Source organism: Ptiloglossa arizonensis, chromosome 7 (assembly GCF_051014685.1).
Source record: "Ptiloglossa arizonensis isolate GNS036 chromosome 7, iyPtiAriz1_principal, whole genome shotgun sequence".
Taxonomy (NCBI): Eukaryota; Metazoa; Arthropoda; class Insecta; order Hymenoptera; family Colletidae; genus Ptiloglossa; species Ptiloglossa arizonensis.
The window spans coordinates 24,005,492-24,032,932 of NC_135054.1; the positions used below are offsets into that span (position 1 = coordinate 24,005,492).

At 44.5% G+C, this 27,441-nt stretch overlaps 4 protein-coding genes across 5 annotated transcripts in view; all 4 read right to left on the reverse strand.

The window, feature by feature from the left end:
* Positions 1 to 3,526, reverse strand: part of LOC143148889 (uncharacterized) — a 51,114-nt gene extending 47,588 nt beyond the window's left edge. For both annotated transcript variants that reach the window (XM_076315684.1, XM_076315683.1), the window contains exon 1: positions 3,264 to 3,526. The gene's annotated coding sequence lies outside the window, so the exon portion shown is untranslated. The remainder of the gene's footprint in view (positions 1 to 3,263) is intronic.
* A 3,516-nt stretch (positions 3,527 to 7,042) lies between these two features.
* Positions 7,043 to 13,631, reverse strand: LOC143149376 (MFS-type transporter SLC18B1). The gene is made up of 8 exons (XM_076316693.1): positions 13,330 to 13,631; positions 10,882 to 10,977; positions 9,950 to 10,240; positions 9,625 to 9,745; positions 8,998 to 9,221; positions 8,711 to 8,886; positions 8,430 to 8,598; positions 7,043 to 8,048 (listed from the first exon to the last, which is right to left on the reverse strand). The coding sequence occupies exons 1-8, from the start codon at positions 13,438 to 13,440 to the stop codon at positions 7,743 to 7,745; spliced, it is 1,494 nt and encodes a 497-aa protein (XP_076172808.1). The 5' UTR covers positions 13,441 to 13,631; the 3' UTR covers positions 7,043 to 7,742.
* A 742-nt stretch (positions 13,632 to 14,373) lies between these two features.
* Positions 14,374 to 21,066, reverse strand: LOC143149377 (protein takeout). Its single transcript, XM_076316694.1, has 5 exons — positions 20,902 to 21,066; positions 20,638 to 20,818; positions 16,617 to 16,709; positions 15,815 to 16,096; positions 14,374 to 15,606 (listed from the first exon to the last, which is right to left on the reverse strand). Exons 2-5 carry the CDS (start codon positions 20,765 to 20,767, stop codon positions 15,302 to 15,304), a joined length of 810 nt encoding a protein of 269 aa, XP_076172809.1. The 5' UTR covers positions 20,768 to 20,818; positions 20,902 to 21,066; the 3' UTR covers positions 14,374 to 15,301.
* Positions 21,067 to 24,166: 3,100 nt separating this feature from the next.
* LOC143149379 (protein takeout) lies at positions 24,167 to 27,231 on the reverse strand. The gene is made up of 3 exons (XM_076316696.1): positions 27,058 to 27,231; positions 26,329 to 26,569; positions 24,167 to 26,223 (listed from the first exon to the last, which is right to left on the reverse strand). The coding sequence occupies exons 1-3, from the start codon at positions 27,131 to 27,133 to the stop codon at positions 25,782 to 25,784; spliced, it is 759 nt and encodes a 252-aa protein (XP_076172811.1). The 5' UTR covers positions 27,134 to 27,231; the 3' UTR covers positions 24,167 to 25,781.
* Positions 27,232 to 27,441: the final 210 nt, after the last annotated feature.

The following is a 27,441-nucleotide window of genomic DNA, read 5'->3' on the forward strand; positions in this document are numbered from 1 at the left end:
CGGGTCCCCTAATGATCGATATCGGTCGGTACCGGTCACGATATAATTTACGAGAGAGCGAGGACCAATGGCGCCGCGATACCCTTTATTGCTCCGAAGCCTGGTCCCTTCTCGGAACGGTGATTCGTATTACTCCCGAGCGTAGCTTCGATAAACAGGGGAGTTTTACGGGGCAAAGCGAACCGGACGGAGGTCTACGGACGGGAGTTAGATTATTTTCGCGGTGTTCGCGCGCGTTTCGAATTCAACGAGCTCACCGTGAACACGGGAGGCTCGGGGTGGCGCAGTGGGTCGTTGCACATGCAAGCGCGGGGCGTCGCGGTCGCAGGTGCAGTCTCGTGACGTCAGAATCCATTGTTCGGCGCAGCATCGGAGAGTCGGGGCTCTCTCGTGGATCTTGCTCGCGGCGCGCCAGTTTTACGAGCCTTTCTTCGTCGGGGAATTCTTTTTCGGTGCCCCGGCTGTTTCTCCCGTTCCCGTGTGTTGTAACGACGGCGACGGGGCGATACGTAAGAACGAACCGAGCACCGGCGAATAACGAAAGACTCCTCGGGCGTTGCGCACGCGAAACGAATGAATTATTCGGAAAGGAGGATGCCTTCGATGCCTACGACGAGAAACTGGACGGAATCGGGTTTAGAGTCGACGAACAGGTCGCACGACAGTTTCGAAATGTCTCTGTCGGTCTCTTCGACGGACGAATCGCTCCAAGGATTACGTTACTCGTTTCGTCATCCAGATGAAAGGTGTCCTTGGACCGAGGGTGCCGTAGGATCGATTCTGCGCCTCTAGCGGCACGTGGATATTAATCGTAACAACGATACGAATTTACCGGATCGGAGTACGGATGGAAAGATCGAGCGAAACACGAAGCGCAGAAGTGGGAACGGATGTACAGTTACCGCGAAAAGACGTGCTAGAGCTACTTCGATTCACCTAACCCGATCGAATATCGTTCACGGGTATTCGCGATCCTTTCAAAATCGAACTCGTTTCTTTCGACCGTGTTTCATTCGTTTCCTCCCAACCGAACGCAAGGTTTTCCCCAAAGAGGAAAAGAGGACGCGGCACGGAAAAAGTGTCGATTTATCGGTGTATTTCCTCTTCGCAACGAATTCGAGGAAGCCCCCTTTCCCCGTAGTCACGCGGGCAATACGTCCAAAGAATTCCAGTGGTTCGTCTGCCGGGTATCGAGCCGTACCGCGGAACTTTTATTTACGTACCGTGCACTCGTTTGCAATCGTAACGAGAACGATCTTTAAAAAAATCCGTAGGCAGTGTGTCCCGTGGCTTCTGGACCCACAAAGTGTGCAGGGCCCGGGCTGGGCCACGGTGCATGCGTCTACAGCCGGTTCGACTGCATTTCATGGCTACCCATACGCGAACGCCGCGCACACGCTCGCGTTCCGCGTCGTGCGTGTGCATCACGTACACACTTTCGATCTCATATGCAAAACACATGGAAACGATCGAGCCGGCTGTGGACCCGGGCTCGAAGCGACCGGAGACGAGCGAAATTTTGTACGAACAATAGATAACGAGCGGCGAATAGTGCTTCGTTTGTGATCGGCCGGTCGACTTTCGTTCCATTAACGATTTATCCGAACGAACGGCAACCTGAATAATTTTCCATCGATGATTAATAAATCGACGTCGGTGACTATTACGGTCCAAGGTTTCGAACACGATACTTCGTCGAATAGGATTTTACTCCAATAGTAACCTGGATGAAACTCTAGACGAACGGGCGCGGAGTCTCGGAGCAATTTGTGGTTTGTTTTCTTTCGACGAATCGTGTCGTTCTTATCGATACGAGAGTGAAAATTTCCCGATGAAATTTTTGCGCTAGGTCAGGAGTGCAAGTCGATGCTGTTTTATCGCGAAGCTTTCTAATGCATCGAGCGACCGAGTCTATTCTGCTTCGATCGGTTCGGTTTGCAGATACCAAATTATAAACTTTCTCGTCGGTGACAATTGTTTGGCAACGTAAGAAAATTGTCGGCTCGTTCCTTTCGATGTTCCGGAACGTAATTTTTTAACAAAAATTTTCTTGGATCGTTCCTCCCACCCGAACGATTGCAAACCCGTTGAAAAACCTGGCAATTCTTGGACGAATCCGCGTAGCGAGCACGAAACGCTACGCACCGGGTAAAGTGTTTTCTCGAACGATAATTACTTCGTTTCGGGTAGGATAATTCGCGGTAGAATTTTCTTCGACTGGCGTTGAAACGTTGCGCGTTCTCGGGGCGGTATAGGTTGGTACGAGAAGCCCCAGGACACTCAAGGATACTTAAGATTCCTCCGCGGATGCATCTACCCACATACGTGTATACACACTCGTCCGTTGCATTAGCCTAGCGTGATTCGATTCGTACGGGGGCGCACGTAGGAACGTCCGTCCTAACCTTCCCTCCTCGGACACGCCTGGAATCACAATTTCAAATGCCCTAACCGATCGCAGCCAGCCCACACCGCGGACGCCGGAGCTGCGACGGTTTTCTGAACGACGTTGAAATCCATTCATGCTCCGAGCGTGAACGCCGATTCGCTCGGATTCGTTCGAGATCGGTCCCTAATTAGCGATGGACGTTCCCCGGCTCGCGCGTTTCCTGCCCGTGGCTTGGAAAGCGAGTTACGGAAAAATAACCAGAGAAAGACGTCCAACGGTCTCGAGAGTGAATCTCCCGAGCGATATCCGATTACGAAAACCGAGAATTAGTTTACAATGTCCGCGAGGATATTTTTAGAGCGGGTACCTCGGCTCCGGACGAGATATCCGACCGCGTGATCTTAAGTCGACCCCTTAAGTTATGCACTGCGTGTACGAGAAGACGACGAAGACCGTCCGTCCGAGAAACGTAGGACGCGGGTTTATCACCGCATCGTGCATTCGAATCACCGGTCAGCGCATCGGTGTTCCAGCTCTTTGTTGCTGCGCAGCTCGTTCGCACCGGGAAGCACTTTGTGAAATTAATTCCTAGATCTCGACGTGCTTCCGCAGGGGCCACGGTGTTAATTACGAATACAAGGACTCGGGTGCTCTCGGTACGTTACTCCGAACACTCGGAGGAAACGTAACGAGGTATCTTTGCCCGATCTCGAGCCGCGTCGAAATCGTCTTCGCACCTTTCTATTTTCACGAGTTCTCGTCGATCACCGTGCGTCGACGACAAACAAAAATCTATCTAATTCTCACACCGTTTCCGCGATCTCCGATCGACCGAGATCGATGGGAACGTAATTCCGCGAACGCTGAAACTCACCCTCACCGGCGTTCCTAGATCCCCATGACACTTTGCACACTACTGGTAAACACAAACGTGTACGATCGTTCCCGGATCCTCGAGGATGCTGAACAGCTTGCACGGAGTCTCTCGTATCCCCGATGGCACGTGTTCACTCGCGCAATTCGTTTCGAACGAACGATTTCGGGGCGTAAATGTCGCGACGATGCGAAAGGGACGCGGGAAAACGCGGACTGACTGACTGACGCTGACGACGAACGCGATCCGAGGCCTTCCCTCACGATGGAAACAGACTTTGGGCCCTCGAGCTGGCCGCCAGTCTCGGCCGAAGGACCCAGACCCCTACGCGCATGCGTCGCACGCCCCCCACTTCGTCTTGCTCCGATGCCTGGGAGGGGAATAACCGGCAACCCTCTTACGTGGACCTGCTCCTTTTCATGCTGATTCCAATACCCACCGTTCACCTGTGGTTTTTCCTCCTCAGGTGGCAGCACCTCACCTGACATTCGATTCGGCCGGTGTTTATTACAATGGCGTAACATCCAAGTTTTTTTTACCGTTTCGTACGAGGTTAAGTACAATTTTTATTCCTTTGAAAAACCAGATGGAGAAACTTGAAGCAGGATTGAACGTATCCTGGAGACGCGCGTTTACTCGCGATCGAGATAAGAACAGAGACGGGAACAGACTCCATTTTGATACTTTTCGAAGGTAGTAAATTCTTCTTTTTTTTTTTTTTAACAAAACGACTCTTTGTCCGATCTCCAGAAACTCATTGCGGATACTCGATAAATTCGATTCGATTCGAACGACTGCACCGAAAGTTTCCGCCGTCGAATACGGTTTGCGGAAGATTGTGTTCCGTGTTTGTTAAAAAAAAGGAGCTCTTAAATATTGAAATTCCGAACATCGTTCGAGCGGATACATCGAATTCGGTTCACCGTTATCCAAGGCGTCCGGTTACGGTAAAACGAAATTTCGAATAATTTGTTCAAGCAACTGGGTGTTTGGTGATCTTCCGAATAACTGCGATTATTAGAACGAAGGCACAACCGGATAACCGGTAAACCCTACCTCTTGAACCTGTTCCTTTTCATTCTGTACACTATTCACCTGCGTATATTCTTGTTCGGATGGCAGCTTCGCCTAATCCTGGCTTCAATCCTGGCGCCGCAGTGGCGTAAGAATTATTTCCTCGATCGATAGCCGAGGAACTCGGCTCGAATCTTCGAGCGAGGATAGAAATTGTTGTTTCCTCGCTCGGTGCCGACCGAACGCCCAATCGGGGTCGTTGAAACTAGACTCACCGGAAGGTACGAGATACCTACCTCTCGGGGAATCCATTAATTCGGATCGCGAGCCTACCGTTTGAAAATTAACATCGGGAACTGATGGGAACAACGCAGAAATTTCTAGGTGCGCGAGTATGCACGGAGTTATGCATTTAATGACGTAATAAACACAGCCGAGGAAACGGTCGCTACGGAGTTACGAACAAAGGGAAGGGAAAAAGTCATCGATCGGATGATTATCTCGGCGTGCCCTCGACCGTGCTGTTCCTTCCTCGATTTCTAGACGATACGGTGAATCCCCGAGGAATTCGTCGATCTTTTCTCCTCTCCCGTACGAAATACGCTGAAAGGAGAAGAAACCGAGAGGAGAAGGGGATAACCTGCATCCACGGACACTTGGATGCACATCGTTGACCCCCGCCTGCGTTAATAATTCACTTCTCTTCCTTTCGTTTCTTCGGTTCGCTTTCATGCTCGTTTGCGTTTGAAAAACTAATTGCGTTGCCCCGTATTCTTAAAGGCCCCTTGTCTCGGCGCTCGTCGTCCCGTTTCTTTTCGTCCTTAACCGTCATCCGTGTTTCCGATTGTGTCCAGATCCAATCCGGAGTCTCGTTACGAACAATGCAAAATGTACTCCTTCCTTGTACGATGTTTCTCTTCCTCGTCACTGTCCGGCTGGTCGTTCGAAACGGGTACTTCGTGGCAAGGTTTCTCGCGGTTCGAGCAAACCGAGTCGCGCAAATAATTCCTCGAGCGAAGAGGTTCCCGAGTTCGCGCGTTCTCTAGGAGCGTCGGAGGATCGTTCGACGGACAGGCTGCGGCATTACGCGGAGAATAGAATAATTTCCGGGCAGGTCGATGCACACGAGCGAACAGAGGGGGGAAATAGTGTTAGCGTCGCGAGTGTGCGCAACCGCGCGCGTCTCGCGCGGTCTTACGAGCTGCGAATTCGCGCGAGGACGGGCCGACGACTGGGTCCTATTCGCGAGTGAAATTTACGATCGACTTATCGGACGTCTTCCCGGAAGCAGCGGAACACGCGACGCGTACCACGAAGCCTCTTAAATCAAAACCTGTCAGCCGAGGGTGCGCCAACGGAATCGCAAAGGGGATACCGAACCACGACCGTGGACGCACTTGCTTGAAAATGTTTGCTTTACGGTGGATCGAAAGCATTTGCATCTAATAAAGAAACGTGCAATCTTCTTTAGCCGAGGAGAAAGGCACCAGTATAAATATCGTATAAAGGGCCGAGCCGTATAATGGCTCTATCGATGTCGAGAGGTGTCGTTGGCCAAAGTGGAAGCGTTTTAGAAAGCGCGCTTTCTAGATTTCAAGGCCATCGAGCCCGTTTTTTAAAATGGAAAATTCTTCGATACCACTACCGTGGTCGACCAAGGTCAGCCAAGGTCACCGACGAACGAGATCCGATACCTCTAGACGTCGCAGACATCGACCAACGGGCTTACGAATTACAATTAATAAACGATTAAGACGGTTCACGTCGAAACGTATTCACGGTTCAGACAAACTGTAACCGTATAGTTAGAGATAATGTTGTAATCGTTTCTAAACAGCATAATCGCCTCACATTAGGCGCGGTAATTTCCTAACTAATTAGCAGTTGCATCAACAGCATGATTGTGGTTTACAGTTTACTGCTCGAAAGACCGGTTCGTTGCTAAAGAATGATCACCGGCATTGCTCGCAAGATTGTACGAAAGAACGAACAAACGAACTTTTGCAAATTTTCAAACCCCAGTCTTTTGTGTTGGATCGAGTCGATACGTTTGCAAAGTACGGTAATTCCCGCTCTCGAGCGGCAATACTTGCACCGGATTCGAGCAATCGAATCATCCCCACCGGTGCGAAAACGGGTCGCGCGCTAAAGAAGAGGAAAAATTTGCTATTTCTCGAGACGCCTTCGCGACTCGGTTCGAAAGCTACTCGCAACGATACCATCTCTGGTCATCGAATCGTCGAGGGTCGCGTCGTCGGTTCGAAACTCGTGCGACGGGGTTCGTTTTGCTTCCAGCTCGCGGCCGGTAGCGTTCGAAGTGAATCATCGATACGCGTCCCGTGCGAAAGCTACGGAAAGCTGTTTGCTTCTCTCCGTTGTCGTTGCACATGCACGTGCACCCAGACTCGGAGTCGACGTGGCTATTGTTTCGAAGAATTCGCGCGCGTGCGTGGGTGTGTCACGTATGCGCGAACACCTTGGAATTTAAAGCGAACGTAGGAAACGTGCCGTTGCCAGGGGCCGAGGAATCGCGTGACGATCGATCGAGAGTGAAAATCCACTTTTCGGACGAGTTCTCGACAATGCTAACCGACAATTCTTCCTTTCTCGTGTTCGTCTCCAAGACCGCCCCTCGAAGAGATCCAAGACCTCTCGAAAATTTTGAGAAAGCTCTACCTCCTTTTTACGTGGATTTTACTTATCGATACGATTCTCGTGGAATTGGATTGGAATCGATAGGATGGGTAGAGAGCTTCGTGTTAAACGAAAATGTCCCATTTATTACAGACACGTTGAACGATGATTATTCTACGATATTTATCATACTCGAGAGGACGTCATCGACGGAATGTGCGAATGACATAGAGCTAAGTGCGTGCGCGCAGATATGTACAATTTTCCCATGGTGCGGGACAATCACGTATATCGTTGTGCCTAGAAACGTTCGTTGGAAGGTATTTCGGTATCGTGGATCGAAAACAAACGAGTGTGAACTAAAACAAGGCACACGAGGATGCTAGGAATTGTATTACAAGGAACTATAAATATAAACGTTGTAACGAACGTACGATACATCGGACTTAAATCTATACGAACTAAGAAAGTTGAACGGATGGTGACACGGGCCGATCGAAGGAGCAAGATCGCGCGTACGTGACAGCGGCCGGCAACCGCCGGCTCCCCGAGTCACGTATACGCGATCTTCGTAGGAAAGAGACTCGAAACAAATGGCTAGGTTTCTTCCATCCGCTGCGCGTACGAGTTTGCGATCGATCGTAACTCGTTCGTCGGACGAGAACAATCCCGATGCACCGAACGAGATCCTTCGCGGCGAGGGACAAACGGGTAAGAAGACGTTCGATTCGCGAGTAAAACGTATCGGCGAAGAGGACCGAGTCGTTGCCACGACCCCGGCCGAGATTTTACTCGTCCGCTTTCGTTGACGGCCGAGCCTCGGGGGCCGCATCACGTGGTCATCTCCAGGTACCTCTTAGCCTCGATGGACCCGTAACTGTGGGAATATCGACCGCTGTACGACGCCCTCGACCACGCGCCGGCCCTGTTCGAGTAACTGTTGCACGCGATCAGGGAATTCATGCCGCTGGGCCTGTCGATCGGTACGCCCTGGCCCCGGCCCCCGTGTCGAAGACTCTCGCTTCGCGATCGCCCGCTGTCTGTCAGTGGCATCAGCAGGTCCTCCGTGGCGCCGATCTCCGTGTACGGTTTCCTTCTTCGCGTGCACGCGCTCAGGAACATCGCCGCCACCACGCCCTGGGAACAACCGGCAATGCTTTTTCACTCCGAGACCCGCGACCCTGAACCCGTTCGGTCTGTACTACCGCTCGGCTTCCTAGTTTTCGATCTCGGACCATTTTACGCGGTCCGAAAGAACCACGAAGTGGTTCTTTTATTTACAGAGTGGAGAGAAAAGGGTTCGTAACGTTTAGATCGGACGGTGCTCGCCAAATGGAGCAGAAAACGGGCAAACCGATATTTACAAACTTATCAACCCGTTTTTCTTTCCACCCTTTTTAGAGAATATTACGGTCACAGCTACGATATTATTCTCATCTTGCCAACATTGAAATGTCGCGGAACACGGTACGCCCGAAGACCGAACGGTTCAAGGGGAATCGATCCGAGAGGACTCACCACCAGCAGATGGAGCATCACGATGAACATGCTAGCGTTCCGGAAACCAATATTGTCCAGAAGGATTCCAGCCACGCTGGGTCCGATGAAGGCACCAAGAGCGAACGTGCTCGTCCACAAACCACTGATGAGACCGTAAGTCTCGAGATTGTTCGGGAATCCGTACGCTCTGAATATTATTTTTCATCGTGTTAATTACAACCTGTCTCCTGTATTCCTCGCCTCCTCTCCAATGACACGTTCGATTCTCCATCGAACGCGATACGAGTACGTTTACTTACATCGACGTCCTCAAGGCATCCGTGAAACTGGCAACCAGTTGAGCAGCCATGCCCAAACCGTGAACCACGAGACCGCAAATGGTCATCCAGATTATCGTCGGATACGGTATAAAGGGCGCTGGACCCACCAAACAGAATCCTATGACCACGAGAATACATCCAGCTACGGTGGCCACCTAAAAACCATTGCGAAGGATACAATCGATTTGAAATATCGATGCAATGGTACTTAAAAAATTCCGTTCGACGGTATTAACGAGGAATTCCAGTAATGTTTCGATAATTACTTTTGGATGAGAATGTTTGTCGCAAAGCCAGCCCCAAGCCGGGGCCGTAATGGCGTAAGTGCCACCGTTAATGACGAACATTAAGCCCAAAATAACGGGACTCAATGCAAATTGCCTTAAGTGCGGTTCCAATGTGGCTTGCAAAAATCCTATGCTCATACTGGTCGCAATTATAGACGACATAGCGATCAGTACACCCGGAATTCTCAGAGCCCTGGTGACCCCTGAAAACGTACATTATTGTGTTACGATTACAACAATATGCCTCTACGGTGTGTAATAAAACCAGCTTCACGTTTACAGTGGGAAATTTAAATTAAGTAAATAAGGTTGCGATTTAATTAACAGTTCCCGAACAAAGCATTCTCAGTTTTCCCAATGGGCAGCAAACGTTTGTTTTTCTTTTAATTAATCCGCGTTTCCATATTACTCTCACTGGCCACTCGAACGTTCCAATTAATTATAAATTACGAACCAATTACAAGGATCGTAACTTCTTGATTTGTTATTCATGAAGAACACTCATTCCTAATTAAGTACAATTAATGTCCGAACGTGAGCTCGAGTTTTCTGAATTAAATTTCCTGTGCTAGTTCCGTTGCATTAATATTAATGGTGAAAACGTACCTCCGGTGCTGTGAGTGGCTTCGTTGTTGTTAGGATGAACCGGTAAAATAAAAATGGTTGCGACCGCCGTCACGAACAGCGCCGATCCCAGGACAACGAATGGCGTTGTGTATCCACCGACCTGTGGTTCAAATTTTTATATTACTTTATTCGAGTACGGTGTACCGTTTATATTGAATTTCAATCTATAGAAAAGTACCAAATTGGATAGTTTTGTTTTACAATGCCGATTGGACCGAATCAGGGCCATTAAGGTACAATGAAACGTCGCGCATTGTCAGAACGAAAAGGTTCGAGGAAAAGCAAACACGTGTAATTGCCTTACCTGATAAAGTGCGCCACCCAGAGTGGGCCCAACGATCAGGCCCAGGCCGAAGAAGGTTTCGAGACTGGCAAAAGTCGTAGCGACGTTATCCGGGAATTCTTTGGCGATAATAGCGAAACTGGCGGTAAGGAAGGCTGCGTTGCCCATCGCCTCGACGATCCTAATCACGAACGAGAGAACTATGAAGGGATAATGGCCGTTGACCTTGTCCAGCAGACCGAAGAAGATAGCGCAAGTTCCTGCCGTCAAGATGCCGCCGTTGAACAAGAGCTTTGGCCCGATGCGATGCAACTGTAAGAAAACGATCGACTTTTTTTTTTCTTTCCATTGTTTCATTTCTCTTATCGACCGGTGATCGTTACGATCCGTGTGAATTGAAATGCAATCGCTGGTGAACCGTGTCTCGTCTATCGAGAAAACAAATTTTAAAACAGGGGGCTGTTTCTTTTTTTTTTTTTAACGAGATACAGTGAAAACGATTCGGAACACGAGCGATCGTTGGTCGAAAAAAATTTTCGTATTTTCAAAGCGATAAATTTCAGTAAATTTGATAACGTCTGATGAAAAAGTATTCATTGAGCGATACTTTATCTACCGCCCTTCGATCGCGTTGCTTTTTTTTTTGACGGTTTACCGATAAAGCAGCACAGTTTCTAGCACTGTCTACAGATTAAGAGACAGATTGTGGATTTTAGTGACTCCTTTCTCAGATAAGCGTTTTATGACATGTTTAATTTTCGGTACTTTATTTAGACCCGGAGAACCGGCGGTCGTTTGGTATTTCGTCAGGAAGAAATGACAAAAACATTGCTGATAAAACTCGGCGCCTAGAAGCAGGCAAATAGTCGGCACCGAAATACGCCGCGTAGTCGTTTATCGGGCTTTCTCCTTCTTCGTAAATTATTCGCGGTAAATTGAATTATTTCACCCACGTATTGTCCATAGACGGGACTGATGGCGAAGACGACCAGCTCGAAAATTCCAAATACCAAGCCATACTCCGAGGGGGATGCACCTTTATTTTCAGCCTGCGAACAAAGAAAAAAATCTGACGAATCGAAGACGGCAATTTTTGTACAGGAATCGATTTTCGAAGAAACGTTACTCGACGAAAACGAATAGAGCAACAATCATGGGAGCGACTCCGATTATCGAGGGACAAAGTCGATCAGCTACCGAGGTGATACCGTAAGTACTATAATAACAATAAATTTCGCGTTATTTGTCGTCGACCGCGAATAGATATTATTAATGGTAAGAAGAGTTTCGTTGAAATTTTTTTCTCGAATTAAAATTTCAGAATTAGATCAACTCTGTTTCTCAATCGGATGTTTTTATTCCGTTTCGTCAGATTACGGTTTATTACGCGTAATTATACACGGTCTCTTGTCGGGGATAGACAAATTGAGATACATTGCGACAAGAATATCGTCAAATTTTCGTTTCGCGGGGCGCGATAAGAGTTATCGAAAGTTAATTCGAACATGCGGACATGCGTGTACGACAGTTTGATCTTTCGTTCGCGAAGGCTACCGATTATCAAAGAGGATATTTTAACCCTTCGGGAACTGAGAATACGCTTTGGTCGCTTTATTCGTTTTACATTTCCTACATTCGGTTCAACCGTTAAAGGATTTCTGGATTTTCCAAATTCGGTAAAATATTTACACCGAGTCTTCGAGATACGATCGACTCGACAATAGGAAGTATAAAATTATCCAATACTCGAAACACGTACATCGTAAGCTCGTTCGAAAGTGAGCAAGTTCCGACCACTCGTTCGTGTCGTTCGTCATAATAAAATCTTTTTCGCGAGCCAAGCCCACGGTATATTTATAGAATTATGTCTAGCAATGGAAGGCTAATTAAGATTGCTGCGTCGACTGAAATAACAAACCGCAACGAAATTTATGGAAACTGTGATTGATAATCGGCGCTCGACTCCGCGTACCAGACAACGCTAAGCACACCGATAAAGTTCGTCGAAATACTCCGTTTAGTGTTAAGTGACGCCCGAGTCTATCTGACAAGCGTCTATCGTAATAAAATAGTAACCTTTAGCAACGTAACCGAACAGATACATCGACTACTACGTAACTATGACGTTTTTCAGCTTGATAAATAACAATATGTAGTAACGTTGTTGTTTACGCTCGACATGCGTCGCTTCGGAGGTAATACATATGTGCAATATATTTTACCTCGTGAACGAGTCAAGTGTACAAGGTGTGTTTCGATTAGCGAAAATATTACTTTTTTCATAGTTATGCAACAGCTGAGAGACGCTCGGGTCGAAACGATGGCAAAAAAGTGTTCGGTGACGGGGCATGTATTTGCTCGAAGGAAAAACATTACTCAGGAGGGATCGATACATTGTATCTTCTATGAGTCATTGAGTACTTTAGAACGCAGAAAATTTCCTGGTCCGAGGAGTGTACTTCAGGATGTCGGGATTGCGAACAATTTTGAAAAACGAATCGAATTTCAAAGATTAAAAAGATATCGCATGATCGATGCACTGACATTTTCATCGAACGTTCAATTTAATTTATCTCGTGTGACACTCTGGAGTTTTCGAAGCGTTGAATATCTCACTGAACGATGAAGTCACTCGTGCAACTATTATTTATTACGACAACTGTTTTTTTTTTCAATTATTTCAATTATCGTTCTCACATCGGTGCATTGGACACGCATACAATATATTTTGTTATGATTTTTGCGCGAGTCAACATACGTACTCGTACTTCTTAATGAATCACCTAAATTGATAATTTTATTTCTGCACCGACATCCGTCGATAAGTAATCGTTCGTGAGAAACACTCTTACGGTTATGGACGGTATTTAGCGTACCGTGGACGTCTTCTTGTCACGAATTATGAAAAATATTTCTTCGATTTATAATATTAATAAATACAGAAACTCAATCGCGTGAGTAGCGGTGAAACGATTGGTTTTATATTGGTTCGAAAGTTATTCCGACGCTGGAATAAATTCGATTTCTCGTAGTATCTTTCACGCGACAAGTACGTACGTACATAGCGGAGTCTGCGCGTTATCAATTAACCCGGGCTCATTGATTAAGATGCAACGATATCGACAATTACAAACTATCGTGACCACGCGAAATGCATCTTCGCGGGATACAAATATTTACTCTTTCGAAACGAACCTTTCTTCGTTAATTTCGAATAAATCTCGCGAGGGACTGATCGGTTCTGAATCTCGAATCGACGAACAAAGTTTTTCGTATTCACTCGGGGACGAAAGAAACATTCAAAGATGAAAGAACTCGGGGGGAAAAGAAAGGGAACACCGAGACCGTAATAGGAACCGATTGCGAACAAGGATCAACGAACTATACGAGTTGGTACTCACCTCTTGCGGATAGAATGGCGCCTGGAGCGAGACACAAATGGCGTTCGCGAAATCCGCGAGGCTGATGACTATCAGCGTGAGCCATTGTCTCTTGGTGAATTGAGCCATCATGGTCTCAACTAGCGGCCACTGCTCCCTTCGTTACCTTCTGTTTGTCTCGGTTCGGTCTGTTCGCGAAAGAAACGAGCTACGTCGCGTCACATCAGGGGCACAACGACTGTTGACGACTGGCTTCTCCGCCGGGCCACTTATCACCGTAGTCGTCAACAATGTGCCGATACGACACCCTGTCCTGATGTGCCCTCGAGATCGTCGTCTCGACGTATGACTCGGCTATGCGAGCTCTGACATAAGTTTAGTTTTCAGGCTACCAGAGCTAAAATAAAGGGAGACGGCCGAGAGTAAGAGGAACCGAGACACGGGGGTCGGAGGTCGAACGATACGTCCTACCACGGTTCTAATTCATTATCTGGCAACGTTGCGCGCCTTCGATGTTTCGTCTCCCGTTTCATCAGATTGGGGTACGTTGCTCGACGAATTTTTAACGATGCATCGTATCCAAGATGAACGTCCCCTGTCCTCGCTTCGGGCCGTGATACGACAAAATAATGTCGGGGGATGCACTCGAGCGCGTTGCAAGTTCGAAAATCGAAGCGATGCAGTTACAAATCCATCGGAGGAAATATTCTACATCGAACGATTCTACGTCGAAGGCTACAATTCCGCTCGATGGAATTTTACAAGTGCGATCTGTAACCCTATTCTCGTTATTCTTTTTTTTCAGAGTGCAACGAAAATGCAAAGTTAAGAAACGCAAAGCCAACAAAAATTTTCATTCATCGCGTTATTTATCTTCAACAAAACAAAAGATACCAACCGTCCCAATTGCATGATGCAACTTGTGCAACAAATGAAGCGAGGTGACTAAAAATTTTAATTTGTTATTGTAAATTTTGTAACTTTGGTTGTACTCGACGCGTCGATCGAAAGTATTGTCTAGGATATCCTAAGCTCGGGCGACAAACGACGTGACCGTCGCACTATTAGATTTATTGCTTTATTTGTCTTTCCTTGGTATTTACAATGATGTGTCACATTTTAAGGCGGCATTTACAGATGATAATATTAGTTAGTAATCCAAAATCGCATTTTACGATACTCTATTTACAAAACGTCGAATGGTACGTATACATAGTGGTTCTCAACCTTTCGATTGTCAAAATTTTTAGCGAAAATTCTTAAAATAAAACGTTATATACATAGCGTGACACCTGCGCGAATTCACTGGTTGAGAGTCACTCTGGTTTCAGCAAGTACGGATACGATTGAACGACTCGTTCGCAAACGCGAACAGATTTTTTAGAAATTAACCGACTAATTATTACGATGTTCGCTCGTGGAACGTCGCGGAAGCAAAAGTTCCTCTTCGTTCCAAACTAAACAATCTTCGTCTTAACGGTAATAAATCGAAGCTGCGATTCGATCAATTTATAATGTGTCATCGATGATGCAAGAATAGGTGAGAGATCACTGCTCGTTAAAATTAACCCATCAATATTCGGTAGAACGTCGATTATTTTAACATCAGTTTCGCGGATATTCGAATACAATAGTTTCATCGTTCGAATTACTGTTCGACATGTACCCCGATTAAACTAGTTCGCGCGATGGAGGTTCCACCGCGACAGCAATAACACGAGTACACCTACTTCTTAATTTCTACAATAATATTTAATAATCCTTAGCTAAAGCGCACACAAGTACCCTGACCGTTCTAAGAACCAGCCGAATTCGAAGTTGGTGTTAACCGCGTACTCGTATCGAGTTCGCAAATTTTGTTCAGTCCCGTGAGGAATACTCGAGGAACTCGCGAGCATCCCTCGACTCCACGACCAGCTTCGTGGACAGAGATGGCGCGAAACGTTCGAAATTAACGAGATTCTTGTGTATCGGGGTAGGACCATCCTGGAAGCTACGAGTCGCGGAGCCAGACTTTCAGCGGTACCTTGTTCATGGCCTTGCCAAGGAAGTCCTTGAAGTGTTTCGCGATGCTGGCGCTGGCCGCCGGGCGCATTTCCTCGACGATCTCCTTCGCGTTTTGGTTGAGAAATTGATTCATTGCCTGGCCGATCACGTTGTCGCCGTTCAGTTGATCAACCACACGGAATCGGGCACGACCCAGGCTGAAATCCACCAGCATTCGCGCCACTTTCAAATAACGTACACCGTCCCTGATTTCTTCGGCGCCTTGTACACGCGCAATCGCCAACACGTCACCTGTGAACGAACATCGTTGTTTTGTTTGTTCGTTCGACGCCTCACGGTACCAGATGAAATATTACAGCCGCGTTCGCGTTCGATGGGTAACAATTACTCCGCTCTCGATCGTTCGCGTCCTCGATGGTCGATAATTTTATTAATTAATTCTATCCCGAGTTACTTCAAGGGAGAACGATCACGATTTATTCGACAATCGTCGACTTACCAAACAGTGCCCAAAAATCGCCGTGACTCTGAATTGGGAAAAGAAGCACGTTCCCTACCACCTCGTAATGACCTTGAAGTTCGATCTTTGGGAACGCCAGGTGAAGGTCGAGCCTGTACGAGGGTAAGTCGAGTCGTGTTTTGGTGATCGAGTAATTTCCTGCTCCTATGACGGTGATGTTGGAGAACAAGGCCCTGATTCGCACTGCTCCTTGTCCATTCTCCATTCCGAGTTCGGGAATGATCAACGGCTCGATTGGTGGTAGATCCAATTCGGAAATACCTGATGGAGTATTATATTACAAAACGTACGAAAACTTTGAACTAAAATTTCCGTTTATTAGTCGCGAAACGTTCCTTGCAACTTTTTTCAAAGACACTTCCAAAAGTCAGTTTTCACTCGACATAGTTGCACGGTGTATTTAAAGTTTCTTATCGGAATTTATAATTTTTTTTTTCTTCTCGTCATAGCACATTTAATTTCTAATATTAATATTTCTAGCGTTATTAATTACGCGTTGTCCGAAATTTTATTCGAAACATTTATCATACGTATTTAGATAGCAGTCTAATTTTAAATTGCGCAAAAGCTCGTAGTTTAGATAAGATTCTCAATTAGAACGGAATTAATTACTTAATTACGTGCCGGCGTGTTGTAATTAGTACTTAGGATGTCATTACATAAATGCGAAGTTCGGAAGAATCGTTTAATAAATTTCGCAATAGGCGAAAATTGGACACTTCGTAGCGTGCACTTCGTTTTAAAATGAAAATGAATTTTTATGAAATTGTAATATGTTTACCTTTCACTAAATACGGTTGAAGATGATTGAGCGTTTTCTGGAAACATGTCTCTATCTTGGGATCCGACCTGCTGCAGGGTAATATGTACTCGGCTGTGGAAAGCAGAACACTTTAAAGGAAGACATTTGCAAATTTTGATCGCACTTAGCGTTACATGATTAATGGATCCGTGAAATTTTAAGTTCACACGAAGTCACGCAATCGTGACTTTGTTTTCCAACGAATTACGGTGTCTTCCTACTTCCGGTACATTTACGCAATCACTCTCACTTCCGATGTCTTTGAAAAATTAACTACATTTTCCAAGCGGCTTACCTTTCCGCGTCATCTTTCGACGTTAGTCACTTATTAAATATTCGTAATAGTTCTTACGTTTCTCGATATTGAATTACCGTTTCGACGATGTTGCAATTTTATGATTAATTTTGACATTCAAATTATGGAATATATTTACAACATTTTAGCATTCTTGTTGCCATCGAGGACATTTCGAGCTTCCCTCTGCAATAAAAATGCTGCACACAGTTTGACTTACAATCGACTGGTCTTGACATACAATTTCACTTTGCCCCGATGTTTGAAATATTTTTAAATATTTCTGCCACTCGTACGTGTCTACGAAAACCCGAAAACTTTCGACACGATACACTTATGTATTTCTAAAGCGCGAGTAGGCTTCCCACACGTCTAATCTACATCTGTTCGAAACACTAGAAACCTGAAATATTAGCGAACGAATAAATTCCCCTTGGAACATTGTCACCTTGCTTAAAGTAACCGCATTCTAACGTTATTAGTGGTTCGAAATAATAAATTTCGAATAGAAACAACTTTCTCTCTGAACTTTTTCTCGTGTCCGCCAACCGAACTATTAAAATATAGTTCAAGCAAATGTAACATGATTTATTTCCTTTGACGCAGAAATTGCGTTCCTCTCTAATTCCAATCTTGACGATTATACCATCGTTACATCGGTCGAGAAAATTTATGAGACATAGTTTTCGCCACTTTCTTTCTCACTAACTGAGGCACAGAGAATGTACGAATTTCATATTTATCCAAAAATTTACTACGTTCCTTCGAAAATCATTTCCTCTTGTTGGTTAGATATGAAAAAAAACTACGCCAAGAAAAAAGATTATCCCAATATAATTATTATTTTTCCAAATACCAGGAATTTACTTGGAAGGGCCGAATCGAGGTCTACGAAAACATTTGCAAGTGACTTCGATGCGTGCGGTGTCGTGTGCACAATACGACGTGCTATTGATCTCTCGTATAAGGTAAAACGAAATTAGACTGTTTCGTAAGAAAGCTGTATCGTTGTACTCGTAGGATGCTAAGCCTTGTTACGATCGATCAACGTTTTCCTTTACCATTTTTCTCCACCGTTGACGAATCGGGAGGTACAACCTTTTCCACATCACGTACCCTATATACTTTCCCCGTTAAATCGATGCCTGTTTTTCTCTGCGTGTCACTGTACGGCGACTATTGAGAAATCGTACCTCGCAATATTCAGCCGTACCCTGCCACCTTAATAATTCGAATCTCTTGTACGAACGAGGTATCCGAACAGATAGAAATAAATTGTCGAAACTTGGCCAACTGTTCGAGGCAGGGTACAATATATAACAATCTATTTTGCGCAGCCTCGACGAACCTATCGATTCCAATTTTCAATCCTGCAAGACGATATTATATATCTGGGATCATTTCGGAAAAGGTCGTGTAAAATGTCAAATATGGAATAAGTATTAAAACACTGGATGAACGATGTACGTTCCTCCGAGACTAATCGCAAAGACGAACCACCCAATCGATGAACGTAGACTCCGCAAGGTGACACAGTAGTCCTAGGAATCTGGACCGAGCGATGCACCGGAGATTACGTTGGCGCTTTCACTCGAAACGTTCGGGATTCGATCGGTCCAAGACGAGCGTCGACGAGGATACACCGACGTAAGACCGGCTCGAGCCTCGTACTTTCTCCAACCGATTGCCGCCGATCCTCGGGCTGTTACACAATCTCTGACATAACCTTCGCCACGCCATCGAGAGCTGTTACGCCATGCTCGGATACCATTATGTTTGAACGGTGACCAGCGCAGCCTCGCATAATAGTTCGCGTCTGGGTCGGTGTTTCGGTTAACTAACCCGAATGGCCGACAGTCATTGTACCGTAGCCACATATACCTACGATCGCGGAATTCTAACCGCGCTCTTTTGTCGAAACGGAACACCATGGTTGCGTTACGCAGCGTTACGCGAGACCCTGTTTTTTGACACGGTTGCGCCGCGATCGAAGCTCGATCGGAAATTGGGTTAACGCAGAAGTGTGCAACGTTTCATCGATATTTCGTTGGCCTCTCGATCCTTCAAATGCCAATCGTTCACGTCCGACGTTAAATCTCGCGCGCGAAGACTTGCCATTTTCGTCGGCATTTCAATTAGGAAATACCTTGTTAAATGTTAACGATAAAATGGAAGAAATGAAAATGAAAACTCGGTGGATGCCATTTCGAGGCACTTCACGTTCGAACGCCACGCGATGTTTCAAGATTTCGGTAAACTGGTTTTGAGAGCAACAAATTGCGCGTACCGTACCCGGTTCCACGTGGTTTTATTGTACCTTACGACGCAAAGGTGTGGCACGATTGTCAATATTTGCCCCGGGTCACCTTGCATAGAGTTATAACGCATTGGAATTTATTCGAAACTATTTCGTCGTGAATACGGACCTTCGATTTAATTTGCAAATCGCGTCACTCTGCCTTGAAAATCCACCGTTCGAAGAATATACCGAAAACGAAATATCCACTCTAGAAGCTTCCTCGTATTTGCAATGCAAAAGTTGCTCGCGCGAGCTCAACTTCCTCTAAAAAAAGATTCGCGTAACCGAGCCGTCGCAGAATCCTCCTCGTAACAGGAAACGTCCGAACGTTCGGTCACGTTTCGTTGACAATTGCTCGCGAAGGGAAACGTCGCGCGTCCGTCGAACCAACGTAAGAAAACACGGTTAACACAATACGCTTCCGCGACATAATCGTTCTTCGTAGTTACCCTCAGCGCGGAAAGAGAAAGGCAGATACGCTCAATGATCGTAAAAGGAAAATACGAGGAATAATTGCTCGCCAGCACCACCGTCGTTGTGTTACGTGGCCACGTTAAACGAAACGCATCACGGGGGAAAAACTCGGAACGGATACGCCTGCGGATCTAGGAAATCCAGACGCTCGATCTCGCGATCCAGCCTGGCAAAAAGTCGCTTCACGAACGGAGAGTTGCACAATCTCGACGTCTCGATTACCAAATGTCACTCAAATTTCGGGCGGTCGAGGAATTTCCCAATCGGTGTTACTTCGAGCGATCGCGAGATCCGAAGATCTTCCACGGGAGACACGAAAGTAAATCGATCGCGAGAGTAGCGCGCAAAGGCTCGAAGATTTCCAAAATTTTCGAGTTCGACGATCCTTTGCCGCTGTACCGTCGACAACGAACGATTAGATGGTAATCGATCGATCGAATCGGCGCAACGGGTTGTCGTCCAAGCTCCGAACGTTGCTCTCAGATTCCAGAGATCGATGAATTTTCCGAACTACAACCGTGAGCGTTTCGAAGGAGATCTTACGGCGTATTGTCGTCGAGAAGACACCAATCGAGAGCAATTGATCGATCGAAACAACGTGCAAAGTCTGAGATCTCGACCGTCGCTGTCTCCCAATTTCCAACTATCACTTTTCAAACTACTTGGAAGAATTTGGGGATCGGGAGATCCACCTCGCGGTAGCCAACGACTCGACGTTAGTTAACCCGGACAGCGTGGAAGGTCTTATTAAAATTCCAAGCATCACTATCACCGAATGTCCAACGATCGACGAGTTTCACTTTTCTAAAACTAAAACTTCGAGCGGCGCAGAGACCAGGGGATCCTTCCTCGCGTCGTCGTTCACAGCGAAGAACATCGGGCCACGTGCGCACTACGATCTGATCTAAAGAAATGACGCGGTGGAAGCTTACGAATCTCGAAGTCCGGCTCGTTCGGTCCAGGATCGGTTTGCTCCCGCTCACAGGACACCAGCTCGCTGGACAACAATGCCAGCAACACGCAAGCTAGTTTCCGTCCTCTGAGCATCCTGGAGGACCTCATCCCCGAGTGTTTGCGATTCGATCGAAACTGGTCCTTCGACGGATCCAAATCCTGCAAAATCCGATCTTAGGTCTCTAGTGTCTCCATCCTCGACGATAATTATACACTTGTTCCGGATTCGTCCAAACGTTTACCGTTTCGATTCTCTTCGATAAATTCACCGATTTGTTTCAGGCTGTTTCGGAGTTTCCGAGGAGTTTTTGTTACATGGTCAGTGGGTGACGATGGCTCATCCGAAGCACGAGGGACGGTGGTGGTTGATCTTGGCGATGGATAAAGGTGACGGCTAGGTGGATCGGTTGTCGTAAACTAAACACGGGCCCCGTTCATATTCTGTCTTATATGCCAGGGCCCCCCTACTCTGGGGGCTTCTGCTCGGCTTTAAACCCAGACAGGAGTTTGCCTCTTTCTATTCCCGCCGCTGCAGCTCGTACTTTGAACGCCACGGTTTTGCGGTTCGCGACTCGTAGAAACGGATTTCGGAAAAATATAACGCAACAACACCGCGTTTCCGACTGACACCGTGAGATCGAATATTCCATTCGAGTAAACGTATCTGTACAGTTGGACCCATTTTCTTTTCAGTTTAGGTAGAGCCATTATCGAACGCTCGAATCCCCGAAAAAGTAATTTCAATTCGTTGCTGGGAATTTCCAGTATCGATTTTAATTTACAACGGATACAAGTACGATCGATATCGGCGTAAATAGAATGGTGATAAATTGAAAAAGAAAATTTTCGTGCGATGAATTATTTATGCGATTGATGTTTCGACCTGATAATTGACAGCCAGGAACCCAAGAAGGAACAATAAACGCGGCGGTGGACTGTCAAATGCACATCGATATGACTCATCAGAATTTATGTAATGAAATTTATACGGGAACATTTAAATTGGACTAGTGTTGGTCGATTGCGCGATAGAAACCATGATGAAAGATAATAGAGAGACCCAGAAAATGTGTGCACGTAGTGAACTTTGCGTAACGTCCTACTGGATCATTGCGAGAACGCTACATCAACCGAGTAGTCCCTAAAAAATACTTTAACGTCATTAATCCTATCCGTGAATTATGCGAAGAACCGCTTGCGAAATGATCATTTGGTTCTCGAAATTTTAATTACTCTCTTTTATACACTGGTTTAATTATTCACTATTTACGATTATAGCAATTATTATTTTGCAACTGAAGAAGTTGCCGCTTTTACAATGTCTTGTGCAATAACGCCGGGCTCGGATTCATTTATCGTTAAAAATTTCGTTTTTTAATAAAATATTAAACATTTTTTTCAGTGAGAGGTAATAGCATTTCCAAGTTCGTAACTCGAACGACGTCTATACCGTATCTACGAGAACGTTAATAATTTAGTTTTTAACATCGAGCTAATGTATAACACTACTGGTGATATTGATATACGATAATTGTAAACCACGATTTTCTGTTCGCTGTTTAGCTGGCCATGAATGTGTAATGAGTCATTGTCTTTTGAGTTGGTCCTTGAGAGAAAGCGTGCACAGAATACGCGACAAATTACTCGGAAATGAGTAGCGAAGAAAAGTGCATTTTGTAAGACTTCTTTTAGTGGGATAGAAAAGTTCGTAGCTACGAAAGTAACAGTACACTTATCGTACATTACTATCAATAGTCGAAAGTGGTACAGAATAAGTGTTTTCTTGTTCGAGCAACGACTGGAAAATATAGGTCGAGAAAGTTAAATAATAAAATATTTGCAATAATTGTATCATTGTTCGTACACAAGGAACAATCGTTATTTTTTTGCTTAGTTTTCAAATAATACAATCTAACGTGATCGCGTAACTCTTTGTCGGTGGACTACTTATCTTTCGGGCGAGAAAAAATGGACGGTCTTCGAGGAAATGTTCCGCGGAACGATGTTTTAGTTTTCAACCACGCCTGTTGTTTGAACACCTTGAAATTCTTAAACGTTTTACACCTTTCGGAGAAATTCTGAAAGACCGTGTCGCCCTCTTGCTCAATTTGTTGCTCACCTGTTCTGTCGACATCGAGAACTCTTTGACTCGTGTACATTTATTCTCTTAATTTGTATAGCTTTCTAACTCGTGCACCTTACAAACGAGAAAACTAAGAAAAAATGGTAGAGAGAGTATTTAAAACAGATCATACGTTACATTTACGGTAATTTGAAGTTTGTTTTTGAATTTTTTTATCTACCGTTCGTTGAAACCCCTCTTGTAAGTTTTTTTAATTATTTCTTGTCTTCAATCTTCTTTGGTAACGATACCGGAAAACGCTTCAAATTAAAGAATTTAAAAATTATTGTTACGTACACTTTTAAGAAGGAAGTTGTAATAGAAATGCAATATTAGCTTTCAATATATCTTACTTCGTTTATAAATTACCAGTTTGTATTAGTAGTAGCAAAATGATACTGGTTAGAAATGATTAAAAATCAACGAACCAGGCTCAGGAAATTTTCAGGAAACTGCACGACAATCGAATTAATCTTCGTCATTGTTAAGTAGTCGACTACAGTGATTAAAGCGATTTTTACGTAACAGAAAATCATTTCCAATTATTACGTAACGAACCCTAGGCAAGCATGGAATAATATCGTAAAAGTAATTGCATTCCTCTCTGGTAAGAATTGAAGTCAATGGCAAATTTTGTGCATACGAAGAAATAAACAAAATAACAAAGAATAAATTTCACTTTGCGCGAAATTCATCAATGGACAGTATTTTTATAACAATTAATGTTTGATTATTTCGATTAAGAAGTTTGTTTATTCAAATTTATATTCTGATAATTATAAGACACGTCAGCTCATGATTAATGGGTACAGGATTGATCTGTGAATTGCGCACGAAGACCGCGCATTACAGGCTATACGTGCGTGGAAACAGGTTGCATACTTCCAGGCTAATCGCGTTGGAACAATTTTATATTAAAAAACGAGGAACTTGAACGTACAAATAGTAATCAAATTTTCTTAGTTTGAAAAGAAAGTTGTTGTTTCGTTGTTCTTATTATTTGATATTTTGTTTCATTGTAAGGTCGTTAAGATTAATCGAATAAAATTATATTATTCGTATTAAAGTTACAACGAGGGAAAAATTTCCTTTGAAATTAGAAATACAATTATTCGTAATATATGCAAAATATTCATTCCTTTTCAATTCAGCGCTATAGAAGCATTGTAATAAAAATAAAGTAGCCATCGGCTATCGTACTGCCTACTGATTTATCATGTAATAAACATTAAATTTTTTTTAAGAAATTCATTACATTCGATAATATTACATAAGAATCACTTCGAGTTTTTATAAACAAGTTTGTAACGTAATCTATTTTCCGTGAAATATTGATGAATATTCAAGAGTTTTTTCTATAAAACGGTTGTAATACATAATATGCCTTTTTCTTACGGCGAAATACGTGCAAGTACACCTGAAAGTCGATTAGAAATGCATCGCGTTACACCGATTGCCGGTGCATTCGCATAAACGTGACTATACGTTCGCAAAGTCGAGAAACGAAAGCCTTTTAAAGAGTTACTCCTTGCGGTACTGTTGACACTATTAAGTCGAAGGTGCAACAGCATACAAAATTACCGATCGATGTACGAAGCGCATAAATTTCCACCGAGTTGAAAAAATAAATAGTAGGAAAAAAAGATCAAAAAACACGGTAACACGTTAATATAGGCGAAATAATAGAAATGTCGGTAAAAAGCAAGAGACCTAAATAAAAAGTACACAATAATGTAGTACGATTTGAAGAAAGATAAATAACCTTGAGGAAAATTATTTTTTCATACTTACGCGACGGAAATGTTTCATTTTCTTACCCTCGATCAAAATTTTAACGTACTGCAGTGCTGTATTTTTTTATGTACAATCGAGAAAAAGAATTAAAAATTGTTTCAATAAGTCGGATAGAAATCACGGAAGTGAATATTTTCGTAGAGGAAGTGTGCAACCAATTTTTATATAATTTAAGTTAATGGTACCTTTCGCGTTAAATATTACGCAACTGCTAATATCGGATACGGGTATCGATGGTACTGTAAATATTAAATATCGAGTATTGAAACTTGAAGGGTGCCTCTGAGGTAGCCAGGATATTTGCAGTTGTCGCAAGAATCCTTTCAATTTCTCCTCCGAGTATCTTTAATTTCTTCATCGTGTCTTTTTCGTAAGAGCATCATTATCCCAGGGAGTAGTTGAACAAAAAGATTACGGCTGTTCATCTCGACAAATAACAGCGAAACGATTACTCCGTTTCAGGCTATAATTTATAATTTGAACAAACTGTCGTTTAAGCGACGCGTTTCCATTGGATGCCAGTTTCGAAGATGTTCCCAATGGTGTAAGAATTAATAGTCAATTGCGTGTAAAGGCAATTTATAAACATTTCAAACCGAAATACTTGTACGTGTAAATAAATGCGTCACCACCCATGAGTCATCGCCGTATTAAAATTCCAGTTATCGAAAGAAAAGGCCAATTAACATAATGACACGGATAAAGTGTGTATTATTTTCTTGTGCAACTGGTTTACCCGTTAATGTATTAGCAAGTGCGCCTACAGAGCGATTACCCGGCTTACATACGCACCGTGTGGTTACCTATCGTCAGGATTATACACTGCCGTGGGGGATCACTTTTATCGATGACCCTGTAGAATCGAGCAAATATCAGTGATGAAAGAAATACTATGTATTAAGTAATAACGTCTCGTTTACGAGATACAAAGATTACAGAGATTTATCATTTTTAACCGCGACAACGCGCATGCAACAAGAATCGCATTTTCGTCCAGAAATATTCGTCTTAGAAAAGAACGACTGACTTTGTAACTTGAAACGTGACTCGTTAGAAAAAAAATCGTATTTCGGATCCTCCTTGGAGGAAAACTATTAGAAAAGAATAACACGGTAAGAAGTTATATTTGTGCTTTCAAAGTCAGAAATTGTACTTAAAAATGCTGTACATGTTAAACTTGAAAGCTTTCGAAGGGTACTGGTCGCTTCAAGGTGGCAACAGCACGTCCTCGGGGAACTCCGAGAAGATCTCGTTCGCGAAGTCTTTGATAAGGTCGCCGATGGTCTCCTCGAGTTTCGGTCTTATCTCCGCGACAATGGTCCTCCAGTTGTCGTTCAAGAAAAGATTCAAGGCGCCGGAGAGCGTGTCGTCGCCGTCGAACAGATTGTCCAGTTCCACGTTAACGTGGCCTATCTCAAAGTCCACGTAAATGTCGTTCACGCGTTGATGAGTTTGGCCGGTATTTTGGTTAAGGTAGCGTTCCATTTGGAGGGTGACGACGACGTCGACGTCCGTGAAGTTCGCGTGTCCCACACCGTCTCCAATAATCGGCACCAGCATTATCCTGCCGTTCAGATGGTACCTCACGATCATGTCCAGCCATGGGATGTACAATTTAAATTTCATCCGGTTCTTGTCCAGGTCGAGCCTGACGAAGAAAGACTAGTTAGCCCAGAGTCCTTTGAATCGATCAATTATTTCGTTCGAGACGAAAAATATGAAATAAAATTGACCCGATCACTGTTTCACCTACTTGAAAGTTTTAGGAACAATATTAGTTCCCCCGAAGATGGAGATGTTGTTGTACTTGGCGTGAACGTAAATCGGACCGGAAGTCTGATCGATCTTGATTTCGTCCAATCGAAGTGGCTCGCAGGCCGGTATTCGAAGGGCGGGAATACCATCTCTCAGATACGGTTTCAACAACTTGATGCTCTCTTTCACGCAGTCGGACAGATGCGGATCGCTCCTGCGACATATCTTCAAAAATGGCGCTGCAAAACAACGTAAAATTTCCTTTAACTCGACGTTAAACGATTTCTTGAGAACGATGTTCGCTTCACGGTTGCTAAGTGAAAAAAATGTACGGTCTGCGTTCCAAAGAACCTGTTGTTCGCGATTAAAATCGGCCACGCGTGCACGAGCAAACCTAAATACTTTGAACGTACATCGCGTGGTTTTCTGACCGATTCATCGAAAATGAAATGCACGCGCTCCAGATGCGAAGCTGACGTCTACACGTATACATCGGGTGTGGCCTACAAGTGCACCGCGAAGAATTCAATTTTTCGAATCTTTCACGAAGACTGTTACAGAAATATCTACCGCGAAGACGTAATCGTTACTCGATTCCAACAATATCGATAATAATTGTAATACTTGCGAGAATACCGTTTACAACTTCGTTCGGGCAAACATTGGAACAATATAAAATTATATAAAATATTTTACCGCCGCGTAAATATACACACGAGATACTCACGTATTTCTGGAGCGGGTAAGGTGCTGGACAAGCAGCTAGCCGCGAAAAATATTATCAACGAACCGTGGAGCCGCATTGTTGTCGCGACGAAGTTCGATCACGAAATAATTTCGAAGTTACGTACCGTCAAAGATCGCGGACGTGCCATCGATCGACAATGTGCTGACACTGTCGTTTCTTAGTGTCATTCTTTTCCTTTCATGGATCACGCAATTCGACGTTTCGATATTTGCTACGCGTCAATTTTATCGCATCACCGATTCGTATGTTAATCGAATCGTGCTCGCTGGGCAACGTATTTGAAAGTAATACCGAAGCTAACGGGGGAAAACGTTAAGATTTCATTCCGGTACGTAAATATTACGTGTGCACGTGTAAACGCGC

Coding starts and splice junctions, on each gene's coding strand:
- LOC143149379 (XM_076316696.1), bottom strand. CDS start 27,133: ATGCGGCTCCACGGTTCGTTGATAATATTTTTCGCGGCTAGCTGCTTG. Junction 26,570..27,057: donor CTTACCCGCTCCAGAAATAC/GTGAGTATCTCG, acceptor GTTGTTTTGCAG/CGCCATTTTTGAAGATATGT. Junction 26,224..26,328: donor ATTGTTCCTAAAACTTTCAA/GTAGGTGAAACA, acceptor TTTCTTCGTCAG/GCTCGACCTGGACAAGAACC.
- LOC143149376 (XM_076316693.1), bottom strand. CDS start 13,440: ATGATGGCTCAATTCACCAAGAGACAATGGCTCACGCTGATAGTCATC. Junction 9,222..9,624: donor AGCCACTCACAGCACCGGAG/GTACGTTTTCAC, acceptor GTACGTTTTCAG/GGGTCACCAGGGCTCTGAGA. Junction 8,599..8,710: donor GATGCCTTGAGGACGTCGAT/GTAAGTAAACGT, acceptor AATAATATTCAG/AGCGTACGGATTCCCGAACA.
- LOC143149377 (XM_076316694.1), bottom strand. CDS start 20,767: ATGAGGTCCTCCAGGATGCTCAGAGGACGGAAACTAGCTTGCGTGTTG. Junction 16,097..16,616: donor TCAACCGTATTTAGTGAAAG/GTAAACATATTA, acceptor ATACTCCATCAG/GTATTTCCGAATTGGATCTA. Junction 15,607..15,814: donor CGATTTTTGGGCACTGTTTG/GTAAGTCGACGA, acceptor GTTCGTTCACAG/GTGACGTGTTGGCGATTGCG.